This window comes from Acinonyx jubatus, chromosome C2 (genome assembly GCF_027475565.1).
Source record: "Acinonyx jubatus isolate Ajub_Pintada_27869175 chromosome C2, VMU_Ajub_asm_v1.0, whole genome shotgun sequence".
Lineage (NCBI taxonomy): Eukaryota > Metazoa > Chordata > Mammalia > Carnivora > Felidae > Acinonyx > Acinonyx jubatus.
Window position 1 is genome coordinate 115,881,526 of NC_069384.1, and position 25,269 is coordinate 115,906,794.

The following is a 25,269-nucleotide window of genomic DNA, read 5'->3' on the forward strand; positions in this document are numbered from 1 at the left end:
CTCGGAATAGTTAGAGACTCATCTTAATAAACCATAGCTTTTCCTTAATAAGGAAACATCCTTTTGGACCCTTAGGATTTAAGGACTCATTTTCTTTACCTCTTAAATTCTAGAAATCTCTCCTCCTAAAAAGCATGCATTCACCTGTCTCCTTGCCTTCCAATTTGGATTTAGCTGAAGATTGTGATCTCTGAAATTTTTGTTCAGGTTTGATCTGGGTCACATATACCTTGAATATCAGAGATTAGAACAGGAAACAAAGTCAAAGTAGAGAACACAGATATAAACTAGAGGCACAGGATCAAATTAGGAAGTGAAAGAAATGAAAAAAAGAGCAGTCATTTCTGGTTATTGACTGTGCACCAGTCGTAATATATGTTATGTCATTTCAACATAAAACAGCAGTCCTAATGATGAAAGTACTTTTATTAGTCCTAAAACAAATGGGTATGCAGATTTTTCCCAATAGGGCTGACAATCATACCCAGGACTGTGACACCAGATTCTGTTCTCTTAGCCACTAGACGGTACTGTTTAGAAATAGTCAAAACGATTTTCATAATAATATTAAAGGTTATTTGACTTCTTTTCACTATTATTATATAATGTGTGCATCTTTGGAAGATCTAGATGACTCAATGAGCCAATATATTTCAAATTTTTAATTCACAATGTTACAACATAATACGTCAGTAAAAGATCCATTCAAAGTGCAAAATAGACCAATGAATTTTAATGTAACAGAATACCAAACGTTCATTGACATGATTCACTAATATTTATTTCTCTCAGTTTTGAAGGCTGGGAAGTCCAAGATCAAGATTCAGCAATGGGCATAGGGAGGGAAGGTAGTTCAAACCATTTACACTGATGGCTTCTACAAACCATTACAAGAATAGGAGAGAAAGCTTTGCAGGAGTATTTAGTCTCATGCTGGCAAATGATCACAGATGAGTTGTTGAATTCCTGAAACTTTCCGTGGAAGAACTTAACAAAATTTTTGTTGTTATTGGATATTGTTCATTCATATTGTGCTTAGCTCATCTGAAGAATGAAAAATGAAGAAAGGTTTGTCTTATAAAAGAGACAATAATAACAACTTGGAATTAGATATGTTAGGTAACTGTTACGAAACTGAACAGCAAGTTAAATGAAAGGTTTTCACTTCTGTCTTTTAGAAAAGCCACTCTGCATATTTGTTTTGCATGTCCACTATAGATTAAAACCAATGTGACTATTTCAGATTTAGTTTGTGGCTTTAAAGGGTAGAGCAAGAGTTATACTGTTTGTGAGGTTGGAAATGCACACGAGATAAAAAAAAAAAAAATTCTTCTTGAAACCACCATCCAAAGTTCCCTAACACAGAATTGCATTGATACAATGTTTAAAATATGTGGTGGGCTATATACCTCGTTTCTTTCACAGCCAGGGATGACATGTCTACCTCTCAAGCAAAATGATGAAAGTATTAAGAAATGCTACCTCAACTTAATTCATATTTCCGAATAATGAAATATGTTTTCATGGGGGAAGGCTGTTGTTCAGGCTTCAAGGCAAGTGGAAAGCCTTGGTGTAACTCTGGGCCTGGCATATGTCAGGGCCTGGGGGGTGAGAGAAGGCAACTGTGGTGAGAGCTCACTCCAGAAGCAAAAGATCTTAAGGTATAAAAGGCACATCATTATGAAGCATTATCCTCCTTTTTCTAATCCCTCTGAGAAGCAAATGTTTTATTGCTTCACTGCACAAAGAGCTTAGTGACACCATCAATGATGTGAAATTGCATTAACAGAACCTTGAGATGGATCAGGGAAATGTGAAACCTATGTCTCAAATACAGTGACAATCTCTTCATGCTGTCACGTGACCAAAACCAAACTTTCCTCAAATGATGCAGTAAAAACACACACAGATTCCCTTTGTAGATGGACATGTGAAGGCCTCAGCCACAATTGACAAGAAGGAGACACTATCAGTTTGGATGGTCTAGACAGGAGCCAAAGACCAAAGGCCAAATCTTCACCTCAGCCTTCAATGTTCGGCCTTTCTTGTCCCACCACCAGCATGACACAGCAATGCCAGCCTCAGGCTTTGGAGACATGCACATGGGAAACAGTTATTTACAAAGTACAAGAAATATTGTGAATTTAACAATTATTTCTCCAAATGTGTTTTATTCTTTAAAATTTCATCCAACAGCCTGTACTGCACGGATTATTTGGAATTTCTAGCCCTATGATTACAATTAATTGGATTATCATATATGTAAAGGTTGATAGAGACCCACTTGTCTCCACAACAGGAGACCAAGCACATGTTTAAATAAATTTCCATGGCCTCAATTAAACTCAGATTAGTCCCTCATAGCGCTTATTGTAAGTACTTTAAAAATTCCATAATTAAACACCTTGGAGAAATGACAAATACCTTATAGTAAACAGCTGAAACAAAAATGAATGTTTTCTGAAGAAATCAATATGACATCATGTTATTAGTGATGTGCAGTCAAGACTGACTGACTTTACAAAATATTGGTATATCTATATTTTATTAAGATCAGAAAAGGTTTTATCAACCAGTCACAGTTTTCTTATGTTGACTGTAAGTTGCCTCGTTTTCCTTTCCTTTTGACTTCTATTATCAGATGAGAGAGGTACTCCTATAGAAAACATTTTGTTCTCATCACATACTATTATTTCAAACTGACAATACATCACACTTATTTTAAAATCATGTTTAAATGCCAGTTTCAGGTAAATGCTAATGAGATTCACAGTAAGCCACAATTATGACAGCAAACTAACATTGTTTTTCATTTATAATGAAACTTTAGAATTTTGCAGGGAAAAAAATATGGCTCAACTGAACATCCCTCAGTAGACTGAAAAGGTACGATGTTCAATAGTCACCCTTCCCAAACTGATAGCACGTGATGGTAAGCTTAACATCAGCTTCCTAACATCTGAATCAAAAAAAAAAAAAAATAGAGAGGTGGAGATTCTGGTATAATGATGCAAAAGAGTGAAGCAATTAAAAACAGGGAAGTATAATTATAATAGCTTGTAGAGCAGGTGCAGGTGGGTATAAAATTACATAAGAGGAGTCAATAGCCTGTTTTATTGATCTCGGTATAGTAAGTAAAATAGGTATGTATCACTAAAATACTGGTTAGAAAAAGAAACCAATGAATGGGGGTCTTTATCTATGATAGAGACGGGGGGAAAGTAAATGCACTTATTCATTCATCAGATATTTATGGCACGCCTGCAATTTTCAAGGCTTTGGGGAATAGAAACATGAATCAGGTATAGCTTTGCCGCAAGGGGAAATACAATCCAGGTGTGAGGAAGGAAGTACACTCTGAGATGGCAAGTGTGACGAAGGGATACAGATGAAATGCCAGGCAGGGCAGAGAAGGAGGGGACGCTGGCAGCTGTAGGGATCACGAAAACCCTATAGTGATAAAATGATAAACGGCTTCTTTTTTTTACAGTATGTTCAGGCACCATTAAACTTATTTTTTAATGACTAGGTCCATCCTGATGATACAGTTTGTTTGTTTGTTTGTTTGTTTAATGTTTATTTTTGAGAGAGAGAGAAAGCAGGGGAGGGGCAGAGGGAGAGGGAGACAGAGGATCCAAAGCGGGCTCATCACTGATAGCAGAGAGCTGGAAATGGGCCAAACCCACCAACTGTGACATCATGACCTCAGCCAAAACCAAGAGTCAGATGCTTAACTGACTGAGCCACCCAGGCGACAGTTTTTGAACAATATGCCTTTCATATGTTGATCATTGGACTTTATGTAGAATGTGGTGATGATGGTTTCTATCAGGGAACACTATGGAAGTCCTCAGTTTTTGATAAATCAAAGTTTGACAGAAATGTTAGAAATATTTATAAATCCATTTTTAAGTCTCACTCTGCCCCTTCTACCTTAAGTTGTCTTATTAAAACCAAAAGTTTCTCCATAGGAAATGATTATAAAAATATAATTATTTATAGCCACAGCAAAGAGATAATTATTTGCTGGCATGAGGGAGAGGCAGGTCATCGATATTTACCGATGACAACAAGGGTCTCAGAGTTTCCATTTTGATGATTTCAGCCCAGTAGGCCCACAGGTCTTCATCTGTGAAATGCATCTTCTCATTTCAAAGATGTTTCTTTATTTAATTAGTAGGATCTTATAATGCAAGTATGAAAAATTCAATTCAATTTAATTAGAAAAATCTGCATTAATCAATAATAAGCAGCACAGGGAACGTTTCTATTCTTATGGGATTTTTAATATAAAATAGAATTAAACAATTTTTTAAAATTCTAACATATTTTATGTATGTGTATTATTTGCTGCATACAAATGTTTTATGTATATTTGTTTTATAACCATAATAATATGGTTAATATACATAAAATATAATATATATTATTATATATTATATTTTATGTATATTTGTTTTATGTATATGTTTTATAACCATAATAATATGGTTAATATATATAATATATAATATTATATTATTATATATTATATATAATATATATTATATATAAAATATAACCATATTATAAATATAAATATAACCCATATAAATATTAGGTTGCTGCTTACTATGTGTTAGGCAATGTACTAACAATTTTAATACTTTGCTCCTTTAATTCATCAGCCATACCATGAGATAGGTACTGTTCACATTCTCATTTTTTGATGGAAAAATTAAGGCTTAATGTAGTTAAAAACAGATACCTAGCTAAATATAGCAGATTAAACACATATATTTTGCATTTCTGTCTTTCTCCAAAAATCCAGCTAAAATATAAGTAAAGGAATAAAAACTAATTGGGTTAACCCAAAAGGTAACATGAATAGGATGAAAATAAATGAGTTATGAGACTAAATTATGGGAAAATGTAAAACAGATCCCTAGCAACTCTTTTAGCAGAGTGGAGAAAGCTGAAAACTGAGGGCCAGCAGACAAGAAACAAAAGAGTTCTTACTGGACAAAATGGTCATAATTTGGGCTGTCAAATACCTTGGAATGTGAGTTTGATTGGTACAAACAAAAGGATTGGTTAAAGGTCTGTTATAGAAAGTCCGTATGCTTCAGATCCCCTGTTGCACCTGTACGGCCAGAGAACTACTCTTTCCTTGATATCCTCCTTCCTTTCCCCACATGGAGATTTATTCTTTGCAAAACATGGAACAGAGGGCATGGATTCAGGGACTCCCATTAGATGAATATAGGACCCACACTGAAAACAAGACACTCAAGGTTTTAAAAATGTGATTATTAACTAGAGGAAAACCAGAAAACATACAAGAAAGGAAATGAAACCATAGAAAATTATCTACCTTAACAGTGAATATTCTTTACACAATCATAATCATGCAAACCTTAGATGGTAATCCAGCTAAAATCATGACATATTTTGGAAGGTTTGGAGAGGGTGTGTGTGTGTGTGTGTGTGTGAGAGAGAGAGAGAGAGAGAGAGGGAGAGATAAGTACTGAATCCTCAACTTACTTGGTAGCCAGTCAATAAATAGATAATGGGCTATGTTGGCTGTCAACCATTTATTCATTCTTCCTAACAGAGCCTTAATTTTGTTTAAGGTTTCAAAACAACAACAACAACAACAACAACAACAACAAAAACCAAACGAACAAGCAAAAAAAATCCTCCCTTCCATGTGACTCGGAGAAAGATGACCCTATTCACAACTCTAGGGAAAGATCCTCACCAGCTAAATGTGAATGGCAATCCCTTTCTCCCACCATGATTGGCTTCATAATGACAACGTAATCTAAGTCTGACTGAGGACACCAGAGGAAGATTTTTGACATGTTTGTGGGGGCTGTTGCTGTGCAAAGACATGAAAAATGGCAGTTCCTTTTCTTTTTCAGGCTACCTGCCTGTTGATGTAATACCTAGAGTTCCTGCACACATGTTCTTATGGATCCAAGAGCAAGAGTAGGGCAGGCCAAGAGCACTAGAAGGAATCAGGACCTAAGACCCAACCTACTATGCCTGCGGACCTCCTTACTTCTGGACATGGTCGGTTGTACAATAGTAGATTTTCTTTACTTTCAGCCAGTTCAAGAGGTTAAGAAACCAAGTTAAGATTTCACAGGTGGTAAGTGGTAGAATTAGGATCAGAACCCAGGTTGACCTGAGTCATAGATTTGAGATAAACATAATGCCATGTTGCCATTGCTAAAATACTTTATTTTATACTTTAAAAATGGAAACTGGCTTGGGGTGCCTGGGTGGCTCGTTGGTTAAGCGTCTGACTTCAGCTCAGGTCATGATCTTACGGCTCGTGATTTCGAGCCCCGCATAGGGCTCTGTGCTGACAGCTCAGAGCCTGGAGTCTGCTTCGGATTCTATGTCTCCTTCTCCCTCTCTGTCCCTCCCCCAGTCACACTCTGTCTCTCTCTGTCTCTCAAACATATATAAACATTAGAAACAATTAAAAAAAATAAAAGTGGAAACTGGCTTTGTGACAGAGAAAATAATAAGAGCATATAAAGTTAGGTGACATGCCATATTGGTCATGAGTAAAGACTACCTTAAAACTTCAGTAACTTGCCTTTCACTGCTTTATTTTTGCAATAAAAATGACATTTTTGGGAACTGTTATTTTTTATGTACCTGAAGTATTAAAACTAATTATTTCTTCGGTCTGTACTACACTTTCCAAAACCAAAAAACAAAAAACAAAAAACCTGATACTGAGAATTGACATGGACAAGAACAAAAAGATATGGAAGTACATAGCATTACTCACTTCTGATATGTAACTACATGCCAAAATCAGTAAGCCTTATAAACAGCATATGCTATTCTTCTTAAATTTAAAAAAAATTTTTTTTACATTTATTTATTTTTGAGAGACAGAGAGAGACAGACTACAAGTGGGAGAGGGGAAGAGAGAGAGGGAGACACAGAATCTGAAGCAGGCTCCAGGCTCTGAGCTGTCAGCACAGAGCCTGACACGGGGCTCGAGCTCACAGACCAAGAGATCATGACCTGAGCCAAAGTCGGACGCTTAACGGACTGAGCCACCCAGGTGCCCCACAACATATGCTATTCTTATCCTTATAAACAAGAAATGACAAAAAATATTATCTTGAGAGGATAATTCGAATTATTATTTTATCTGTGACATTAAGGTATTTCCCCAATATTCTGTCACCCAAAATTCAAAATATTTTTTCTTTAATTAATTTTTATTTAGGTATATTGTAGACTAAAGAAATACATAATATGATTGAATTTACTATTTAGCACCCTGATTTAAACATGCATGAAGATATTCAAAGTGAGAGAGGATCTAATTCATTTTGAAATCCTGAGGAAGTAGTGTCTGAAATATGGTGCCAGCACAGTAACTATTTGTTGACTGATTAATCAATAATTGTGAACCTACTTTAAGGAAATTGTGGGTGGAACAAAGAGAAAAAGGGGTTTTCCACTTTTGTGGTTGATTTGGGGCAATTTTGCTATGTGGATACGAGTTGTAACATTTATTTGTTTTGATTTAGGTAATAAATAATAATTATTGAAAAACTGAAAAATTCAAAGGGTGGCATTAATGTAACTGACCTGTTAATATTTTTCATTTTGAAAGATTTTTAAATTTTTAAGAAAAAATATTCTTGTTTAAAAATTTGTTCTTTAAATGATTATTTGCCTTGTATAGTCTATACCTGACACATTAAAAAAAAAATACTGATAATCCTTTGCATCTCAGTAGTGTTTCCTTCCACTTTAGGTAAAAATTGTGGTTTTTAAGCATCGAATTCGGGTGCCTGGGTGGCTCAGTCAGTTGAGCGTCCGACTTTGGCTCAGGTCATGATCTCGCGGTCTGTGAGTTCGAGCCCTGCGTCGGGCTCTGGGCTGACAGCTCAGAGCCTGGAGTCTGCTTTGAATTCTGTGTCTCCCTCGCTCTCTGCCCCTCCCCCACTCATGCTCTGTCTCTCTCTCTCTCTCTCTCTCTGTCAAAAATAAATAAACATTTTAAAAAAAAGAATCATATTAATAGCTGGAAAAAAATGAGGGCCACACATTAACAAAGTAACATGAGAGTGGTTATTGAGAAAAACTCTGTGGTTGAAGTGAAAGATAAACTAGAGGGCAGGCACCAAATGGCTACCTTCAGATACCAGAATCGTGTCAGAGATAATGTCAGGGAACTCTGCAAAATATGATGCCTGCGGGGGGTTCACCCAACATTTCACATATAATGCAAAGGGCTCACAAGCAGTCTGCAAGGGGGCTGCATTTCCTTACGTCTTCAAAAAGCATGCAGGTACTTTGTGAAGTGTGATCTGAGTCTATAATACAGAAAATTATATCTGATGCCAACCATCTCTTTTGGAAACCTGTAATGGAAAATGCTCTGAAGAAGGCAACACTTATAATTCAGGGTGTTGCACTCAGAATGGGCATGGCATGCTGACCAACGCTGTGCTTTTCTCTCCTGATACGCCTTTTAAGCAAATCCTTCTTTCTTTCAGTTCTACTGTGAAAACGTTTCCTTTAATGTATGTCTCAAAATTCATTTTCCAGATCTTAGGAATGATGAATTAAAAATAGTACTAGCACTTCCATGGCCTATTTCTAAACGATATCCATTTCTCTGGGGCCAAAGCTTTATAGTATTCAATAATTTTATTCTCTCTGTTCTTTTTATAGCATCTGATATTAGAGTTATTTATATCTGTTTTATTGCATTATGGATCTGTGTATGTCTTAGGCTATGTTTCATTTGCAATGAACATCACTGGAGATCTCACTAAGTGAAATTACATCGTAATTGTTTTACTCATAGTATTCTGGCTGAATCAAACACTCATAATCGATGTATGCTAAGTTCAGTTCTGCCTTAATCAGTTCTGCCAGAACAGAGATGGCCAGAATCAGACCAACCAGTCATGGGGCAGAGCACATAAGGAACCACCCAATGGCACGTAGTTAAGAGAGTGCCCGCAGGAGGCCTTGGGGAGGTTTGAGGTTGGCTAAGCTAAAAACTCTTCTCCAGAGATTTATGAGGAGACCGGGACAGATCTCAGTCTGAGATGAAGTAGGCTATCAGACAGGGATCCAAGATAATAACTAAATACCTGAGCTAATGCATGCGAAGAAGAACTTAGTCACAGAGGAAAAAAGCAACAGTATCAGTTTTGGAAACAGTATACGATCAGAGTTGACTCAGGAAGGTCCAACTCCAAGCTGATCAGGAAATGTTGATTATAGACTCCCGATAGTCTCAGTACTTATGGAAGGGATTGGGTCTAGATTTAGGGGTAGGTCAAGGAGTAAATCAAGGTTTAATGGGGCCCAAAGTTTGTATCATTTTAGGCATTTTAAAGAAGAAAGACACTATAGACTTACAAATATAAAATAAGTTAAAGGAGTGAATCCTTATTTAGGTTAAGAAAAGTAAACCTAACAATTTATGAAACGCTTAGAGGTCAGATCTCTACTTTTTTCCCTAAGATCTCCTTAGGTAGTTGCTGAGCAATGCTTTTTTAGTAATCATTCCTGATTACAACCTTCTTCCTTTTCAACACAGGACATTATACAACTCCCAGACACTCCCAATACACAGAGACTCTCGAAAGGGAGGGCACTGAGGCTTACACACTCGATTAGCTTCAGGACGAAAGGAGTTAAATGGTCCTGAGAAGAAGCGGGTCCAGGGGCATGAGGGACCAGAAGAGCTACCATAAGGAGTCTCATTAGAAACTATTGTTGAACAAGAAGTTTTTGAACTATATTGTAGTGTATCATCATTAATGTCATTCTGATGTCACTTATGTCAGCAAATAATGTCATAGCTTTGGTATGGAACTTTGGTAAAATTGTTTGGAAGACAGAATGCAGAAGCCACAGATTGCTGCTGCTGACCTTATAGGGTGACTCACGGCCCAGATAGCTCTGTCTCAATCGGTGCAAAAAGTCACAAAACATCTGCTAGGATCATCTTTGGAGTATTTGTGTGCTCTCTGGCTCTCTTTACTCTGCTGGCCTGCTCCTCTTACTTTAATCTGGCTGAGTTTAGCTTTATGTCTGACATCATTTTGCTAGGTATGAGAGTTTCACAATTCATATGGGGGAGATTCTATACAGTCATGCTCAGATGCCTAAATCATATAATGAAAGTTAAAAAAGTGGCTAGAAGTGCTGAATGAGAACTAGAATTTATAAAGGGCTCCTATCTTTTCCTGAGGATAAAAAAGAAACCAGAGAAGTAAAAAACTTCAGAAAATAATCCATGCACATTTCCCCTGTGATAGATCAATATTTTTGCTCAGCGAAGAAAATATTTTGCTTACCATATGTTAAGCATATGTTTACTTTTCTCACACGGGTTTTGCTTGGATCTCCAAGTCTTGAAAAGTCACCTTGGAAATCATTCCCCTCAAATTGCAGCTTAAAGAATTTAAAAAGACAATGGCTGGGGCCCACAGAGTATGCTATGAGCCTCTCATAAAGAAGGTACTTTAGCTTGGTGGCAACTTGCTCCCCCTAAATTTAGAAAGGTCACCCCCTGACATCTGCAGAAGAGGCTGATTTAGACTAAAGACTTACAGCATGAAAGTTCTGCTTCACTGTGTCCTTCGTTCCCTCATCTCTGGTTTATATCTTGCAATCATTGTGGTTTCTGCTCCCATCTAAGGTTTTGATCTTAAACTCATGGCCACAGTGCTAAAAGCACTCACTTTCCCCAGGCTTTCTTCTATTCCCCAGGTCTCTCTTCTGTATAATTTGTGCTATTTTTCTGACTTTATCAATCAACTTTGCTGACTCCCTCACTTCCTCTCAAAGTGTAGGTCTTCTCCAAGTTTCAGCTCTTGGCTATCTGGTTGTTTTTCCTTCTCATCGATTTCATTTAATCTGTCCCTCCCCCTCCACCTCAAAGGCTATTTCATGTGTTCCCAAGGTTTAACTTCTCATTCATTTAATGAATACTCGTTGAATAAATATCCTTGTCTCCTTTTTTTCCTCTTACATGTACATTGAAACCATCAAATTTTGTTGGCTCTACGTTCAAAGTCTATTTAGAAACTGACTTGCTTTTATTGCTACCAACCAGGCTGAAAGCACCATTATCTTCTGGACCACTGCATTAACTTCCAAACTGGTCTCCAGGCTTTGCAATTCATTTTCCCCACTCATGCCGCTTGGTCTAACCACGCATCTAGATTCTGCGATCCTTCTCAAACCCTTCACCAGACCATGTCACTGCTATGTGTACAACAATCCAAATGATGCGATCTCTCTCTTTTTTCCCTTGTGGTGAGAACACTTAACCTGAGATCGACCCTCTTAACAGACTTTTAAACGTAGAGGAGATTATTGTTATCTGTGGATGCAATGTTGTACAGCAGATCTCTAGAACTTATCGATCCTATACAACTAACATGTTACAGCCATTGATTAGCAGCTCCCCTTTTTCCCTCCCCCAGCCCCTGGCAACCACCGTTCTATTCTTTGCTTCCATGAGTTTGACTATTTCAGATGTAAGTGGCTTATCTCACTTGGCTTAGGACCAAAGATGTTACCAGGCTCTATGACTTCACGCCGCCCCCATATCTGCTTACCTTTGCCCTCGTTGTTTCCTCTCAGGCTACGTCTCCTACTAGTCTCATCCACAGTCACTGAACTCCTGCTCATTGCTATCTTGCCTTCTTTTACCACTCTAGATATGTTCTAGCCTCAGAATCTTTAAGCTTCCTGTCTCTTCTTCCCAGGACACAGTTTCCCCATGCAGCACAATCACCTCTTTTCCTCATCACTTTTGGATCTTTGCTCAAGAATCATGTTCTCCATGAGGACTTCCTAGGACCTCCTATACAAAAATTCAGCATACCCTCCCCTCCTTGGTCCTTCCTAGTTACCTTTCCTGATATATTTTCTCTCTACCACTTATCACCATGATATATATTTATTATCTCTTTCTTTTTTTAAATGTTTGTTTATTTTTGAGAGACAGAGAGAAAGAGAGAGAGAGAGACAGTGTGAGTGGGGGAGGGGCAGAGAGTGAGACAGAGGGAGAGACAGAACCTGAAACAGGCTCCGGTCTCTGAGCTGTCCGCACAGAGTCCAAAGCAGGGCTCGAACTCTGAATGGCAAGATCATGACCTGAGCTGAAGTTGGACGCTTAACTGACTGAACCACCCAGGCGCTCTTATTATCTCTTTCTTTATGTAAGAGTAAATGGATATGGATGTTTGTTTTTTCATGGGTATATGTGTTTTACCAGCATCTAGAACAGTGTCTACACATAGTAAGTATACAGTCACTGTTTTTTGAATGACTAAACGAATGAATGAATACATACTACTATGAGCCAGTTACTTAATATGCAATGATGAAGAATTGGATCCTGCCCTCAATAAACAAACTGTCAGATAAAAAAAAACTGTCCAAAGCGAGAGATGTTTGTTTAAGGAGTTAGAAAGCCTGCAACAGGGGTACCTAACCCAACCTGAGGTAGGATGAGGCACCAAAGTTGGGCTTCCTATAGGAGGTAGCCCCTGAGCCTGACAAAAGTTAGCCTAACGAAAGGAGGAGGGAAGGTTTGGAGAGGAGCTTACTAGATGGAGGGACGACATGAACGGAGACATGGTGGCTGAGTAGATGCTGTTAGTGCTCCTCTCATTTTTCCTCAGAGCTTTTTACCATTTCTGAATATGCCAACCTGACTTACGGCCAAGAGCTGCATCATTACTGGGAGCCTGCTATGCCTACAGCATAGCCAGGCTGAGAATGCCTCAGAATTAACAAGTTTCCCTTAGTCCTTAATGACTAATGAGTGTTAGGGTATATATACCCCAGTTCTCTCCCCCTTGGCCAGGTTATTTTGGAAGGGTAAGTACATCAATTCTGTTGGATTGAACTCCAGTCACTCACTACTGTAGATTTAATAATGCACCCATTATGGACTAAATTCCCTTTCCTCTTCCAGTTCATCCTCAGCTACCCCTTTCCTTTGAAACTCCCAACAAACTGTTGATCCTTGAATCGTGGCTCAGGGTTGGCCTCTGGAAAAAGCAGATAAATACAGTGATTTTTACCCAAACTCTAGCGAATAAAAATGACAAAGTCTTTGGTATGCTTTGGGAGACAATAAAGCAAACCATATTGGTTGTGTATAGGGTATGGGGGGGGGGGGAGGTGATTAGGTTTGATAGTAACGGAATGTGAATTCTACGTTAAGGGATTTGGATTGTTTCCAAATTCCTTATGAAATCTCTGAGTTTGGGGATAAAGTAATCAAAAGGATATCTGAGTATGATGAAACTACCTGTGATAGATACAGTGGTATTGTACCGGGGCAGGGGGGGGTGTACGGGATGGGTGACCAGTTAGGAAACCATTCAGGCAGCACAGTTAGGATATATTCAGGAGTGCGTTGGTGAGGTGGCAGTGAGAATGGAAAGGAATAGACGGAGTGAAAATGTCCAAGGGAAAAAATGACAGGCTTTGGAATCTAGTTCTGTGTGTTACGGGGGTGGAAGGAGAGAAGTAGAAAATGTCTGAGGCTATGTGAGTTAGAGAGGAAAAGTATCATTAACAGAGATGAGGAAGCCATGAGTGGGATCTGGATTTGATGAGTTAAAGACATTTGGGGTTTGTGCCAGTGGAATGTCCAAGCAGAAACGTTCAGCAGACAGCTGGAAATATAAGAAGGCAGGAAGGATTTGGTTTCAGAACTGGGGCTCTTTCAGACAGCGATAAATGTGCCTGGCTATCTGAAAATCCCCAAGAAACACTGGCTTTATACAAGCCTTCTAGCCCTGACGTTGTGACTCCCAATAGAGGAGAAACGTCGTCGTAACCTGCAGTCATCGGTGGACTTTGCAATTGAAATACACACACACTTGCGAGGTGGAGACGCTGTTTAAGTGTGCACGGGGGCGAAAGCTAGGCTTTTGTGGCAGGGCAAAAAGCTAGGCTCTAAGCAGGTGAATTCTTGAAGATATGGAACAACCAGGGAAGCAAGGAGTCCAGTTCACAAAGTTTGGCAGAGTTCAGGTGCAGTAGCCAGGTTTTGGAATTCTGGAGACTGAGATTTGGCCCAAAGACTGGCCATTCCCTTGAGTCCTCAGATTCAGAGGACTGATGTTGTTTGTTTTCTGCCTGGTTTTTTGGAGTGGCGCTGGCCACACACTGAGGGATGTTATTAAGGAATCCATCCCTGAGCTTTTTCTTCTTCGGGCTGAATAAACCTTATTTCATTCTTCTCACAGGTCATACTTTCCATCTCTTTGATTATTTGTTACCCTTCTCTGAACTTTCTCCAATTTTCCTCCTAAAATACTGAGACCAAACCTTCAAAACACAGTAACAACTGGCTTAGTTCTGGGCATAGGAAATGGTTTTCTAAAACGTCACACCCAGGCAACAGTTCTTTGCAGGTTTTTCCACCTGTTTTTAACGCGACCATTAAACTGATAGGCGACTGTATCTATATAGAGGTGACTCATCTATATATCTTGAAAATTTGATCATAATGGGATATCTTTTTCAATCATTTTGTTTTAAGTTTATTTATTTATTTTGAGAGAGACAGAGGCAGTATGAGTGGGGCAGGGATAGAGAGAGAGGGAGAAAGAATCCCAGGCAGGCTCCCTGCTGCCAGCACAGAGCCCAAGGAGGGGCTCGGACCACGAACCCTGAGATCACGACCAGGGCAGAAACCAAGAGTCCACTGCTTAACCCTCTGAGCCACCCAGGCGCCCCAATCATTTTGTTTTAACTTCAAAGGCTCAGAGTTGGGAGAAGGTGTTGGCTCCAATCTTTTTTTTTTTTTTTTCATTTTAGGAAAAGAGCGGTAAAAGATTACAGAATACTGCCGTATTACCAGTCTGATTCTTTTTCTCCCATAGGATAGCTCACTCATATCATGAAATATATGGAGCACAACTGTCACGCCCGTGCTTTCGCCCCTGCTCATCCCAACAGCTTGAACACCGGGCTAGCTAAAATGTAACGAGACGGAGTACACAGAAAGTGAATTTGCTTAGACGTGAGTCAAAACGGGAAGCAGGGGAGGACGCGGCAGGGACCTGAGAGATGGCTCGGACGACTCTGGGAGTAATTTTCCATGTGCACTGAAGGAAGATCTTGTAAGGCACAGCCTCAGGTTACACACGCTGGACTGCCATTCCGCAGGATTTACAAGCCATTACTGGAGAGCTCTCCTGGCCCAGGCGGGAGGAGGAAGAAATGTTCGCCGGACCATAAAAAAAAAACTTTAGGTTACAGAGTAAAAGAAAAACAGGGCCCTCCTTCCGCAGAGGGAAGAAGCTCGCCCCCCTGGGGGTAGGGGTGGAGGGTGGGGGCCCTCCGTTTCCAGGACTTAAGAGTCTGGCGAGGTTGCCGAGGGTTCGCAGCCGCTTCTGATTAGAGGGTGTCTGACACCCACTTGGGAGAACTCGGGCAAATTCGCACCCTCGGAGGCTCCCGGGAAGCTTCTGGTGCTGAGGCAGCAGAGAAGAGAGCGCCGCCCGCGCGCCGGCCTCCCCGCGGCTCCTCCCCACTCTCCCAGGCCCCCACTCCCGAACTTAAGCACACGCTCCCTGTTCCAGCCAGAGCCCTGCGTGAGTCTCTACACGTAGCCGCAGACAGCTCCTTAAATAGGTCGGAGTTGAGCAAACAATCCCAGACGTGGGGCCCGGGAAGGCGAGCGGAGGCGACCGCACCGGCGCGGCGGGTCAGCCGGCGGCCAATAGCCGGGGTGCGGCCCGCCCTGTCGCCTCCCCCTCGGGGAGCCTATAAGTTGCCCGCGACGCCGGGGGGCGCCCGCTCCTCCGCGCCGGCCTGGTCTCGGCCGCCCTCCCGCCACTCCGCCGCGCGCACTTGGCCCGCCGCCTCCCGCCCGCAATCGTCGGCCCCGGGCGGACCGGGGTCCCCGCGCTCTCGCGAGAAGTGCGCCGCTGCAGGGCAGTGGGGGCGCCGGGGCCGGCGCCGGCCCTCGAGAGGCCGAAGATGGGGTGCTGCGCCGGGAAGCCGCAGCTGCTGCTGCTGCTGCTGGCGCTCGTCTTGCAGCTCTGGAGCCCCTGCGTGGGTGCAGACCCGGAGAGGCCTTCCAGCATCCCCACAGGTGAGCCCTCCCGCGGTTTGCCCGTGTCCCGGGAGGCTCGGCCGGCGGGGGCGGGGGTGGGGGTGGGGGCAGTTCATTCATCCACTGGCCCTTCGTGCGGGGCTGGCCAGGTGAGTAGGTGGGGGGGGGGCGTCCCTCCCCAGGACTGCAGAGGTGAGTAGGTGGGAGCCTGCCCTTCGCCAGGACCACCGAGGTGAGTGATCGTCCCTCCTCCTCGGGACGGCTGAGGTCTTCCCCAGAAGTGCGCTAGGGCGGCGCTTGCCCCCGGGGAAGCACCCGCCCTCGCGGGTTCTCGGAGTTCTCCGTAACGTGGGAGCGCACGAAGTTTTCCTTCAGCACCAGTTGGGGTTTCCTTTTCGTCTTGCAGGTCACGGGGCACCAACACCTTTCGGGCAACTCTCCTTTCTCCTCCTGTCCTGGAATGGGCATGGTTTATTCGTGTTTGAAGAGGCAGTACTCCCTCTGTGACCTAAACACGGGGCTCAGTGTACTTTCTGATTGATGGTGACACATTCCTTCCAGCGCCCCAGGAAGCAGCCGGTAACACCTACCTCTTGCCAAAAACAACGCTCAAAACCTTGGCTGTTTTCTCTAAGGCGGACTGGCTACCCAATACCTCCAGGCGGCAGCTTTCCTCCTTGGGGATTTGGAGGGGAAGCTGTGGACACACATCTCCCCTTAGCCACCCTTTTCCTAAGCCTGGTGCCATTTCTTGTTTTCAGAAGCTGGAACTGCGGTGAAGAGTGCAGTCAAGTTCGTGTAAAACAAAACTTTTTACATTTAGCAGCATTAAAGAGCCTCACCACATGTTTGTCCAAACACACTCTGGTGCCATTTGCTGCGCAGGAGATATCCTTGGAGTATTCCACTTTTGTGCTCTGGCTCTATGGTCAGCTCTCTGAAATTAGATCTTGCCTTTAAATGTCCTTGTGCTGTACTGTTTCTTTTTTTAAATTAGGATCATTTTGTCTTTTTTTTTTTTTTTTTTGTAAGCAAATAAGGCGTTTTTCTGCTTGAACTTTAAGCGGAAGGACAGAAATTTCTATTTCAGGTTTACAGTCAGAAAATGACATTTGATGTAGAACCCAGGTAGTCCATGTAAGCCATAGTTTTGTCTTTATCTTTACGTGTTTCAGAAGGCTTCAGTGGGCTGCATTGCCTATCTTTCTACATTCCTGCCAAACAGTACTTGCTTTGTGAGCTTGAGAAACTTCAGCATTTAGATGGATTTTTGTCAGTTACATGATGCTTTTCTTTCTCCTAGATGAATGTGTTTGGTTCACAATGCATTTCTGAAACCTGTGTGGTTCTTTTAAATTTGAACTAAGTTTTTTTCATAACTTTAACATTTCCTTCTAGTAAAACACCTAGAAAATAGACAAGTAAATGCCTCCAGCAAACTTGGAAATAGGGACATTAAAAAAAAAAATCCCTAGGAAAAAATGACTTTCTTTGTTGAAACACCCAAGGAAACCTTACCGGGAAATAAAATAACCTTGAAGGGCTTTTCTTCCTTTAGAGGGACCTCTTCAGGCTTTGTATATTTTAGTTCACTGCATTACGAACACTGTCTCCCCCCAGCCCCCCCTTTTTAATAGAAGGTATCTCTGTACCTTCCTTTAGGCTTACAGTCAAAGTCATCTTGCTTTCCCACTCTGGCTTTTAAGTTTCATGGACCTGGACAGTAAAAATTTAATGGATTGTAGCATAAGAGGGAATTGTAGATACAAATGTTTTCCTCAGAAAGTGACCATATAAAACCCGCTGCTGAAATCTGAGTTCTGGTCGATCTTGGTGGGTAGGCATGGGGAATTCAGTTAGCGCCTACATGCAGGAAGATATTAATTCGTAATATGTGGAGGCAGCAGAAGCCAGTCTGAACTTTGGTGTAGGTAAATGTGATTAGCTGATAAACATAGAGGGTACACTGCTTGATAATACGGCCAGAGTCATGGACTATGTTTCATTTTCTCCCTTAAAATACTACAACTGAGAATAACTAAATTGGAAACTTCCTTATCTATCTAAGCATCAAGTGAACTTTAGAACTCGAACTTGTCTAGCTTACTAGGAGGTCTTTAAGAAAAGTGCTTATCATTTCTCTCCAGCTGTATTTGTCACCATGTCCCAGTTAGCCATGGACAAATGGATTATACCAGGCTTTCTTGGCCCAGTTGAAATTTTGAGCCAGATCATTATTTATGAAAAGGGCCGTCCTGCACATTGTTCTATGTTTAGTAACATCCTTGGCCCCCACCCACTAGATACCAAAAGCACCCTCCTCCAAGTGTGAGAATGGAAAATGTCTCAAAATGTAAAAGGACCAAATGTCTCCTGAGGGGAAAAATTGCCCGAGGTTAAAAACACCTGGATTAGAAAAATCTATGTGTATGGGAGGCAGTGTGGCGTTATGGTGTTACTGGAATGATAATAGCAACTCCTTTTTGAAAGCAAATGTTTATAGTGATTTTCCGTTTTTCCACTGTAGTAAGGAATGTGCTATTTGAATCACATTAATCAAGTTTTGGAATCTCATTTTTCCTAGCTCTGTTTGATGCTGTGTGTTGACCAGAGTTGAGAACATTGTTTTTAGTTATACCTACTGAGAGTTTGCTTGTGTACTGTGTTCGTTCCTTTTTGGTTACCACTTTGCTTTTAGCATGGAAAGAATCTAAGTAAGATTTTGGTTAATAACACTTATTTTCTCCTAGAATTATTTATAGGGATTTTACCATAAAAGTTTATCCCTGTGGGAGCTTTTGAGGCAAAACTCTCCTAATGAGTTTCCACAAATCAGATTAAAACCCTCATTTATCTTTCCTATAGTTTTTTGCCTTCCAGATGAGAGAAGGAGACGTGTGGATGTATTTCCACCAAGTATTTACAACCAGGTCTCCAGGCCAGGATCAAACTTTTTGTGTGTTTTCTGAGGTACCTTGACTATTCCCTGATCTAAGTTGGGCAGAAACCAAGTTTTGGGCAAAAATGAAGGAAATGGTTTCAGATGTTTCTGTCAAGACCAGTATTTTTCAACCATGTTCATTTATAAACTCTTTAATTTACTCTGGCACATTCAGGGAGGAAAGCAAAGGTTTGTCCGATCTGCTGATGCAAACTGGCAATTTGGGGGGTGGAGAAGGGAAGACCAAGGTCCTGGAGAAACCTCTGGAAGGGGGTGTGGAGAGAGAGAGAGAGAGAGAGAGAGAGAGAGAGAGAAACCTCTGGAAGGGAGAGACAGAGAGAGAGAGACAGAGAGAGACAGAGGCTTGTCCTTCTGCACATTTTCTGTGTCCTGGGCTCCAGCCGCATGGAACAACTCATCATGCGTAAAAAGACTGTGCCTTTTATTTCGTAATATAAAAAGGGACATAGAAAACACCTCTGGAGAATGTGAGGATAGTAAATGAAAGTTAAATTAAAATACCCCTTTCTTCCCATCACACCAACTTAGACATTTTAAGAATAAACTCTGATCATAACAACTCTTTTGAGGATCGGAACCTGCAAACTACTGGTTGAAGTGCATCATCCTTGGAGGACAGTTGAGTAATGTCTAGTGGAATTGATAATTCACATACCCGGCAGGTCTGCATGTACAATACTCTCAAGTTTCTGTGTCTGTCTGTTCTCTTTGAAATTCTATTCATTGGTAAGTCTAGCTCCTTGGAGATCCTTTCCCTTACTGTCTTTTGTTTGGCTCACTTTCTCACTTTTTAATGCAGTTGGTTTATATAAATAATACCTACTTTTATGATTGCTTTTTTTTTAATGTTTATTTTTGAGACAGAGAGAAACAGAGTATAAGTGGGGAAGGGCAGAGAGAGAAGGAGACAGAGAATCTGAAGCAGGCTCCAGGCTCTGAGCTGTCAGCACAGAGCCCGACATGGGAGTCAAACCCACGAACTGTGAGATCATGACCTGAGCCGAAGTCGGACGCTTAACTGACTGAGCCACCCAGGCGCCCCTGTATGATTGATTTTTATGTTTAACAAACTGTAAATTCTTTGAAGTGAGGGACTAAGTTATTCATTTTTGTGCTCGTCACAGTATCTTCCCTGTTCTGTCACCGAGGTTCTCAATGTATATTTGTTGAGTTTCTGGCCCACTTGTAGAATTTTGAAACGTAGAATGCAGTCAGTGAGATTGCTAGCTGCTCATTTCCCTAGGATTTTGACTGAATTCACCAACCTCCCTTTCTCTACCTGGGGACCCATACACTAACATGATGTAGCAATTTATCAATGAAATATCTGACAAGGCCTTGTTTCTGAAATGTGGTTGGCAACTCGTCTCCATGGGCTATATCTTTCTGCTCTACTTACCTTACTTAGTATAAAGTCACACCCTCAGGAATACTTTCAGGTGATTGGATATCATGATTTTTCAAAAAAAACTTATGGATGGTGAAGTGGAGACTTGAAAGGGTTATATAACTTGCAGAAGATCACATAGCTGGAAAGCTACACAGGAGAAGCTCGTGTCCTTTCTCCAGGCCGTGCTCTGTGTCTTTCCTGACCTCCTTATTGTTCTGTTGGACTTTCGGGACCTGGGGGAAAGAAATAGAGACCAGGCGTCAGAGACCTAAAGAAAAAAAAGGAATGTTTTGCTAAAAGGGAAACACATATTTGTAGGTTTATGTAAATGGTGGGGGAAAGGAATTGGCATGGGCTGCGGGAAAACTGGGCCCTAGGCCAGGGTGGCAAACTATGGTTCTTGGTCCAAATCTGGTGGCACCATAGCTACCTGTTTTTGTATGGCTGGTGAGTTAACAATCGTGTTTACCTTTTTAAATGATTGAAGAATATCAAGTGAAAAATAGGACATTGTGACATGTGAAAGTTATTTGAAATTCCGTAGTCAGGGTCCATAAAGTTTTATTGGCAGACAGCCACACTTATTTATTGATAAATGGTCTGGTGCCATAAGGCAGAGTTGAGTAGTTGCCACAGAGACTGTATGGCTTGCAAAGCATAGATTATTTACTATCTGGCCCTTGTATAGAAAAACTTTGCGGATCCTTGTCTTAGGAGATGACATTCCCGTTTAAGCTGTGGCTCAAACAGATCTGCTCTCTTGGAATGAGCCAGATTCTGGACAGTAGCAGCTGATTCTGGGCGTTTGAAAGGCCTGTTTTTCATTTTAGACTTTCCAGTGATTTCTGTGGTGTCTTTAATATAGTTTTAGGGCTTCTCTGTTATTTCTTTTTAAACATGGCATTGATGCTAACTAGACATGTACTTTGTTATAAATAGTGTACTTATGATCAGAAAGGAATAAAAGACTAATGGCTGATTGGAAAGGAGATGCATCTTCTTCAGAGCTAGTGGGTGTTCTAGTATTTTGGTCTAGAAACTTGGTTATGAATTTGTGGCTCAGTTCCTGGGAGGAAATGATTCGCACATTTATCAATGAGTACTTTCATTTTTCTTCAACAATTGCTATGAATTAGACTGAACTGAGAAATTGGTGGCCTTTAAAGTGACAAATATTTTTCTTTGACACTTTACTAGCTTGCATTTGCAGTGGTGTGCTTGCCTCACTAAATTAAACTTAAAAACCATCGAGAGTATATTAGCCAAGATACACTTATCCTGAGTAGTAGAATTATAGACTGTGTTGTAATTTGTTATCATTGTACTATTTACTACCTTAAGGCCTACAGTGTTACAGCCTGTGTTTGGAAATGATGTTACTGAGGATGGTCTAGCAGTACAGAATTTATTACTTTTCTATTAACCATGTCACAGGAATGCCCCTTCAAACACTATTGTTTATAATCAAAAAATAACTTTCAATATCTCCCACTCAGGATAACTTTATTTTAAAACACAATTCAAAGAGTGGACATGTGTTATTTTTGTACACAGAGGAATGGTTTCCATTACATGTTTTCTTTTGCATGTTACAGGAGGGAAATTGACTTCTGTTAATGATTTTACTTAATTTTAAGTATAAATGTCTTTATTAAAAAACCTAATTCAGGCTAGTGTATTTATTTGCTTGGTTACTGAATTGACTCAAGTATTTTTCAGAACTTAAATTGTATTAGTAGCATACTGTCGCAGTTTTGGGAAAATAGCAATCTTTTTTTTATTCCTATTGAAATTTGTTTATATCTTCTCTCTTAAATTTATATCTTAAAAGAGATGTGACTGAGGAAGAAGCTTAATTTGTTAGTGTGGAAATATACTTCATTTACTATTTCTATTCTATAAGGAATTTGTTTTAAACTGTAGTTTGTATAGGTGTAGAATTAAATTTTGTCTAACATGGGAAAAACTTTAAACCAAGAATGAGTAGTAGACAGACAGTCTTTGCTTTCCTTTTTAAGATCAACAGTGATATCTTTTCTTTTACTGTTCTTTCAAATTTTATTCTTCCTACAAGGGAGTATCAGTTTCTATGCAAGTTTCTGAATGATGGGAGCACTCCATTATTAAGATGGAATGGCAGGGTCTGCTACATCTGAGTATCTTCTCCTTTTAGGCTGAAGGTTCATATTTCTGGAGAATGTGTTTCTAATCAAAATCTTCACTAGAAAGGTAAAAAAAAAACACCACATGTTAATTTTAATACAATTGAAAGAACATGCAAAATTATATTCTCTACATTTACTCTATAGTAAGTATACAAATATACTATGTAAAACTTCTAATACAAGTAAGAGTTTTGGTGAACATGCAATTAAAATGAGACTAAATGGGGGGATGGTCAGGAAAAGTATTTCTAACAAATATGGTTAAGTTAGTAAAATAGGTCAGAGTTAGAATTAAATCTCATTTGTTATATTGATCATTATGTTGATTTTAATAATTGCTTTCATTGTGGGTGCATAAGACATCCCAGTGTATATTACATTTACCGGTCCTCTGTTCGTTTTCTTTAGGATTACAGTCTCAAGCTTTTAGAAGGAATTCTCTTATTTATTTCTAGTTACTGCTGATGTTTTTTAAAGTTCCTTCCAAAGAGAAAGAGAGAGGGTTTTCCTCTGATTTAAATGCTAATGTGGTTCTGCTCCTCTGTGCTGTGGACATTACAAGGTAAACATTCTTATGGCATGAAGGAACTTTCAAGCACATGCAATTTATTTTTTATTAAGAAAAATGTTTTTTAATGTTTATTTTTGAGAGGAGAGAGAGCCTGAGCCTGAGCAGGGGAGGGGGAGAGAGAGGGAGGCACAGAATCTAAAGCAGACGCCAGGCTCTGAGCTGTCAGCACAGAGCCCGACGTGGGGCTCAATCTCACAAACCATCAGATCATGACCTGAGCTGAAGTCAGACGCTTAACCGACTAAGCCACACAGGTGCCCCAAGCACATGCAATTTTTATCTCTCTCCCTACCATCCCCAGTCAGTCCCAGACACTCAAGTACACTAAGTTGATTATACATCATACCACACAGCTTCACCCTCCTGCAGGCACAGCAGGAAGTGGAAGAGGTATGTGGAATCCTAGCAGTCTTAGGTTCTTTATTCTGGGCATTGTTCAGGAAAAACTCCAGAAGCTATACTCCTTAATTCCCGTGGCCACAAAGTCTCAGGACAGAGCCACTGTCCTATTAGCAAGGCTCTGACATTGACTCGTCTGTTTCACTGGTTTGAAGCCTTATGGGGCTTAGGGTGCTGATTACTTACAGTTACTACATACACATAGGGCTAAGAAGGGAGCCAGTTACTTTTAGGTATTTTAATTCTCCAACTAGTTCTTTAAACATTTACTCCTTTTCTTCCTGGTTCTATCAGTATGATAAACACCAGCAGCCATTTCAACATCTCAAAAACAAAAAATCAGCAAGTACAGAATTTAAATCATTTCTTAAACACACACACACACACACACACACACACACACACACACACACACACACAAAACCTGGCAAACAGTTTGCAGGCAGACTAAAATGACCTCCCTAATTCAATCACCTAGGGAAGTCTCACAGAGCTGTTATGCAGGAAGCAAACTGGTCCTTTGATGGGATTTTCCAGTCATGCCCAAGCCAGCAATGAGGCCCCTTGTCTTCAGAGGCGCCCCCCCCCCTTCTCCTGCTCTAGCCATGTTAGGTCTTTCCTGGCCTCCAGCTGGCACCACAACTGTGACCAGAGTGCTCTGCTTGTCCAGACATCTAAAATTCTTGTCAGCCACATCTAGAGAAGGACAATTCTCCTTTTCTTCTTAGTTTAGTTTAAACAAGGTTGGAATTTTTTAAACAGTGACTTTACTAGGTAACCAAAGGCAAAACAAAACAAAACTCCCAACTGGAAAACCACCAAAGCAAAGAAATGAACGGACTTACAGAGTAGAGACTCAGAGTTCTTACTATACTCTGACTTAAGTATAGTTAGAGACCTGCATACCTGGCATTTTTTGGGCAGTTTCTAGGTTCTGGGTCCTTGCTCAGCTTTTCTTTCTCCATTCTTCAATCCCATTTCTACTTTTTCTCACCATGTTCTTTTATACATACAGCTCTTTCTTCTCCAGGGTTGGAGTCCATAAAGTCCACAGACTTTATATTTCCAAAAGTGTTGCTAGGTTGTGAAATAATAAGAAATATATATTTTGGTCTCTGCCCCTGGTTCCTGCTAATATTTGGTCTTTGATCCTGGTTCCTGACACAGAGCTTCTAAAACCCTTGTAATTTTTGAGTGATAGAAGTATCAGTCATAGAACTACTAAATCCCTTAGAATTCCCTAGGTGGTAAGAATGTCTTTTGTTCTAATGAGGTGACTCTTGATGGGCTCTTGAATGGGAGCTCTTCACCAGAAAAATCAAGCCATGATTAGAAGCTTGAAGCTTTCAGCCCTGACCTTTGTCTTCTGAAGAGGGACAGGGTTTAGAAAATAAGTTACTAATTGGTTATACCTACATGGTGAAGCATCTATAACAATCCCTAAGGTATGGAGTTTGGAGAGCTTCTGGGTTGGTGATTACATCTATATGCGAGGAAGGTGGTGCAACCCAACTCTATGGGGACACATGGGATCCTTTCAGACCTCACCCTATGTATCTCTTCATATGACTCTTCACTTGCATCTTCTAAAATATCCTTTGTAATAAATTTGCAATAGTAAGTAAGTTGTTTTCCTGAGTTCTGTGGGCTGTTCTAGCAAATGATCAAACCTGAGGAGGAGCTCTTAGTAACTTCTTATTTGTA

At 40.6% G+C, this 25,269-nt stretch overlaps 1 protein-coding gene across 2 annotated transcripts in view; it reads left to right on the top strand.

Moving 5' to 3' along the window:
• The first annotated feature begins 15,808 nt into the window (after window positions 1-15,808).
• The window catches only part of PLOD2 (procollagen-lysine,2-oxoglutarate 5-dioxygenase 2), a 99,105-nt gene continuing 89,644 nt past the window's right edge, over window positions 15,809-25,269 (top strand). The window contains exon 1 of one of the 2 annotated variants that reach the window (XM_027061661.2): window positions 15,809-16,117. In XM_027061661.2, the coding sequence (XP_026917462.1) occupies window positions 16,003-16,117 (115 nt within the window). In that variant the 5' untranslated portion in view covers window positions 15,809-16,002. The remainder of the gene's footprint in view (window positions 16,118-25,269) is intronic. The other variant, XM_027061660.2, reaches the window with a different exon arrangement.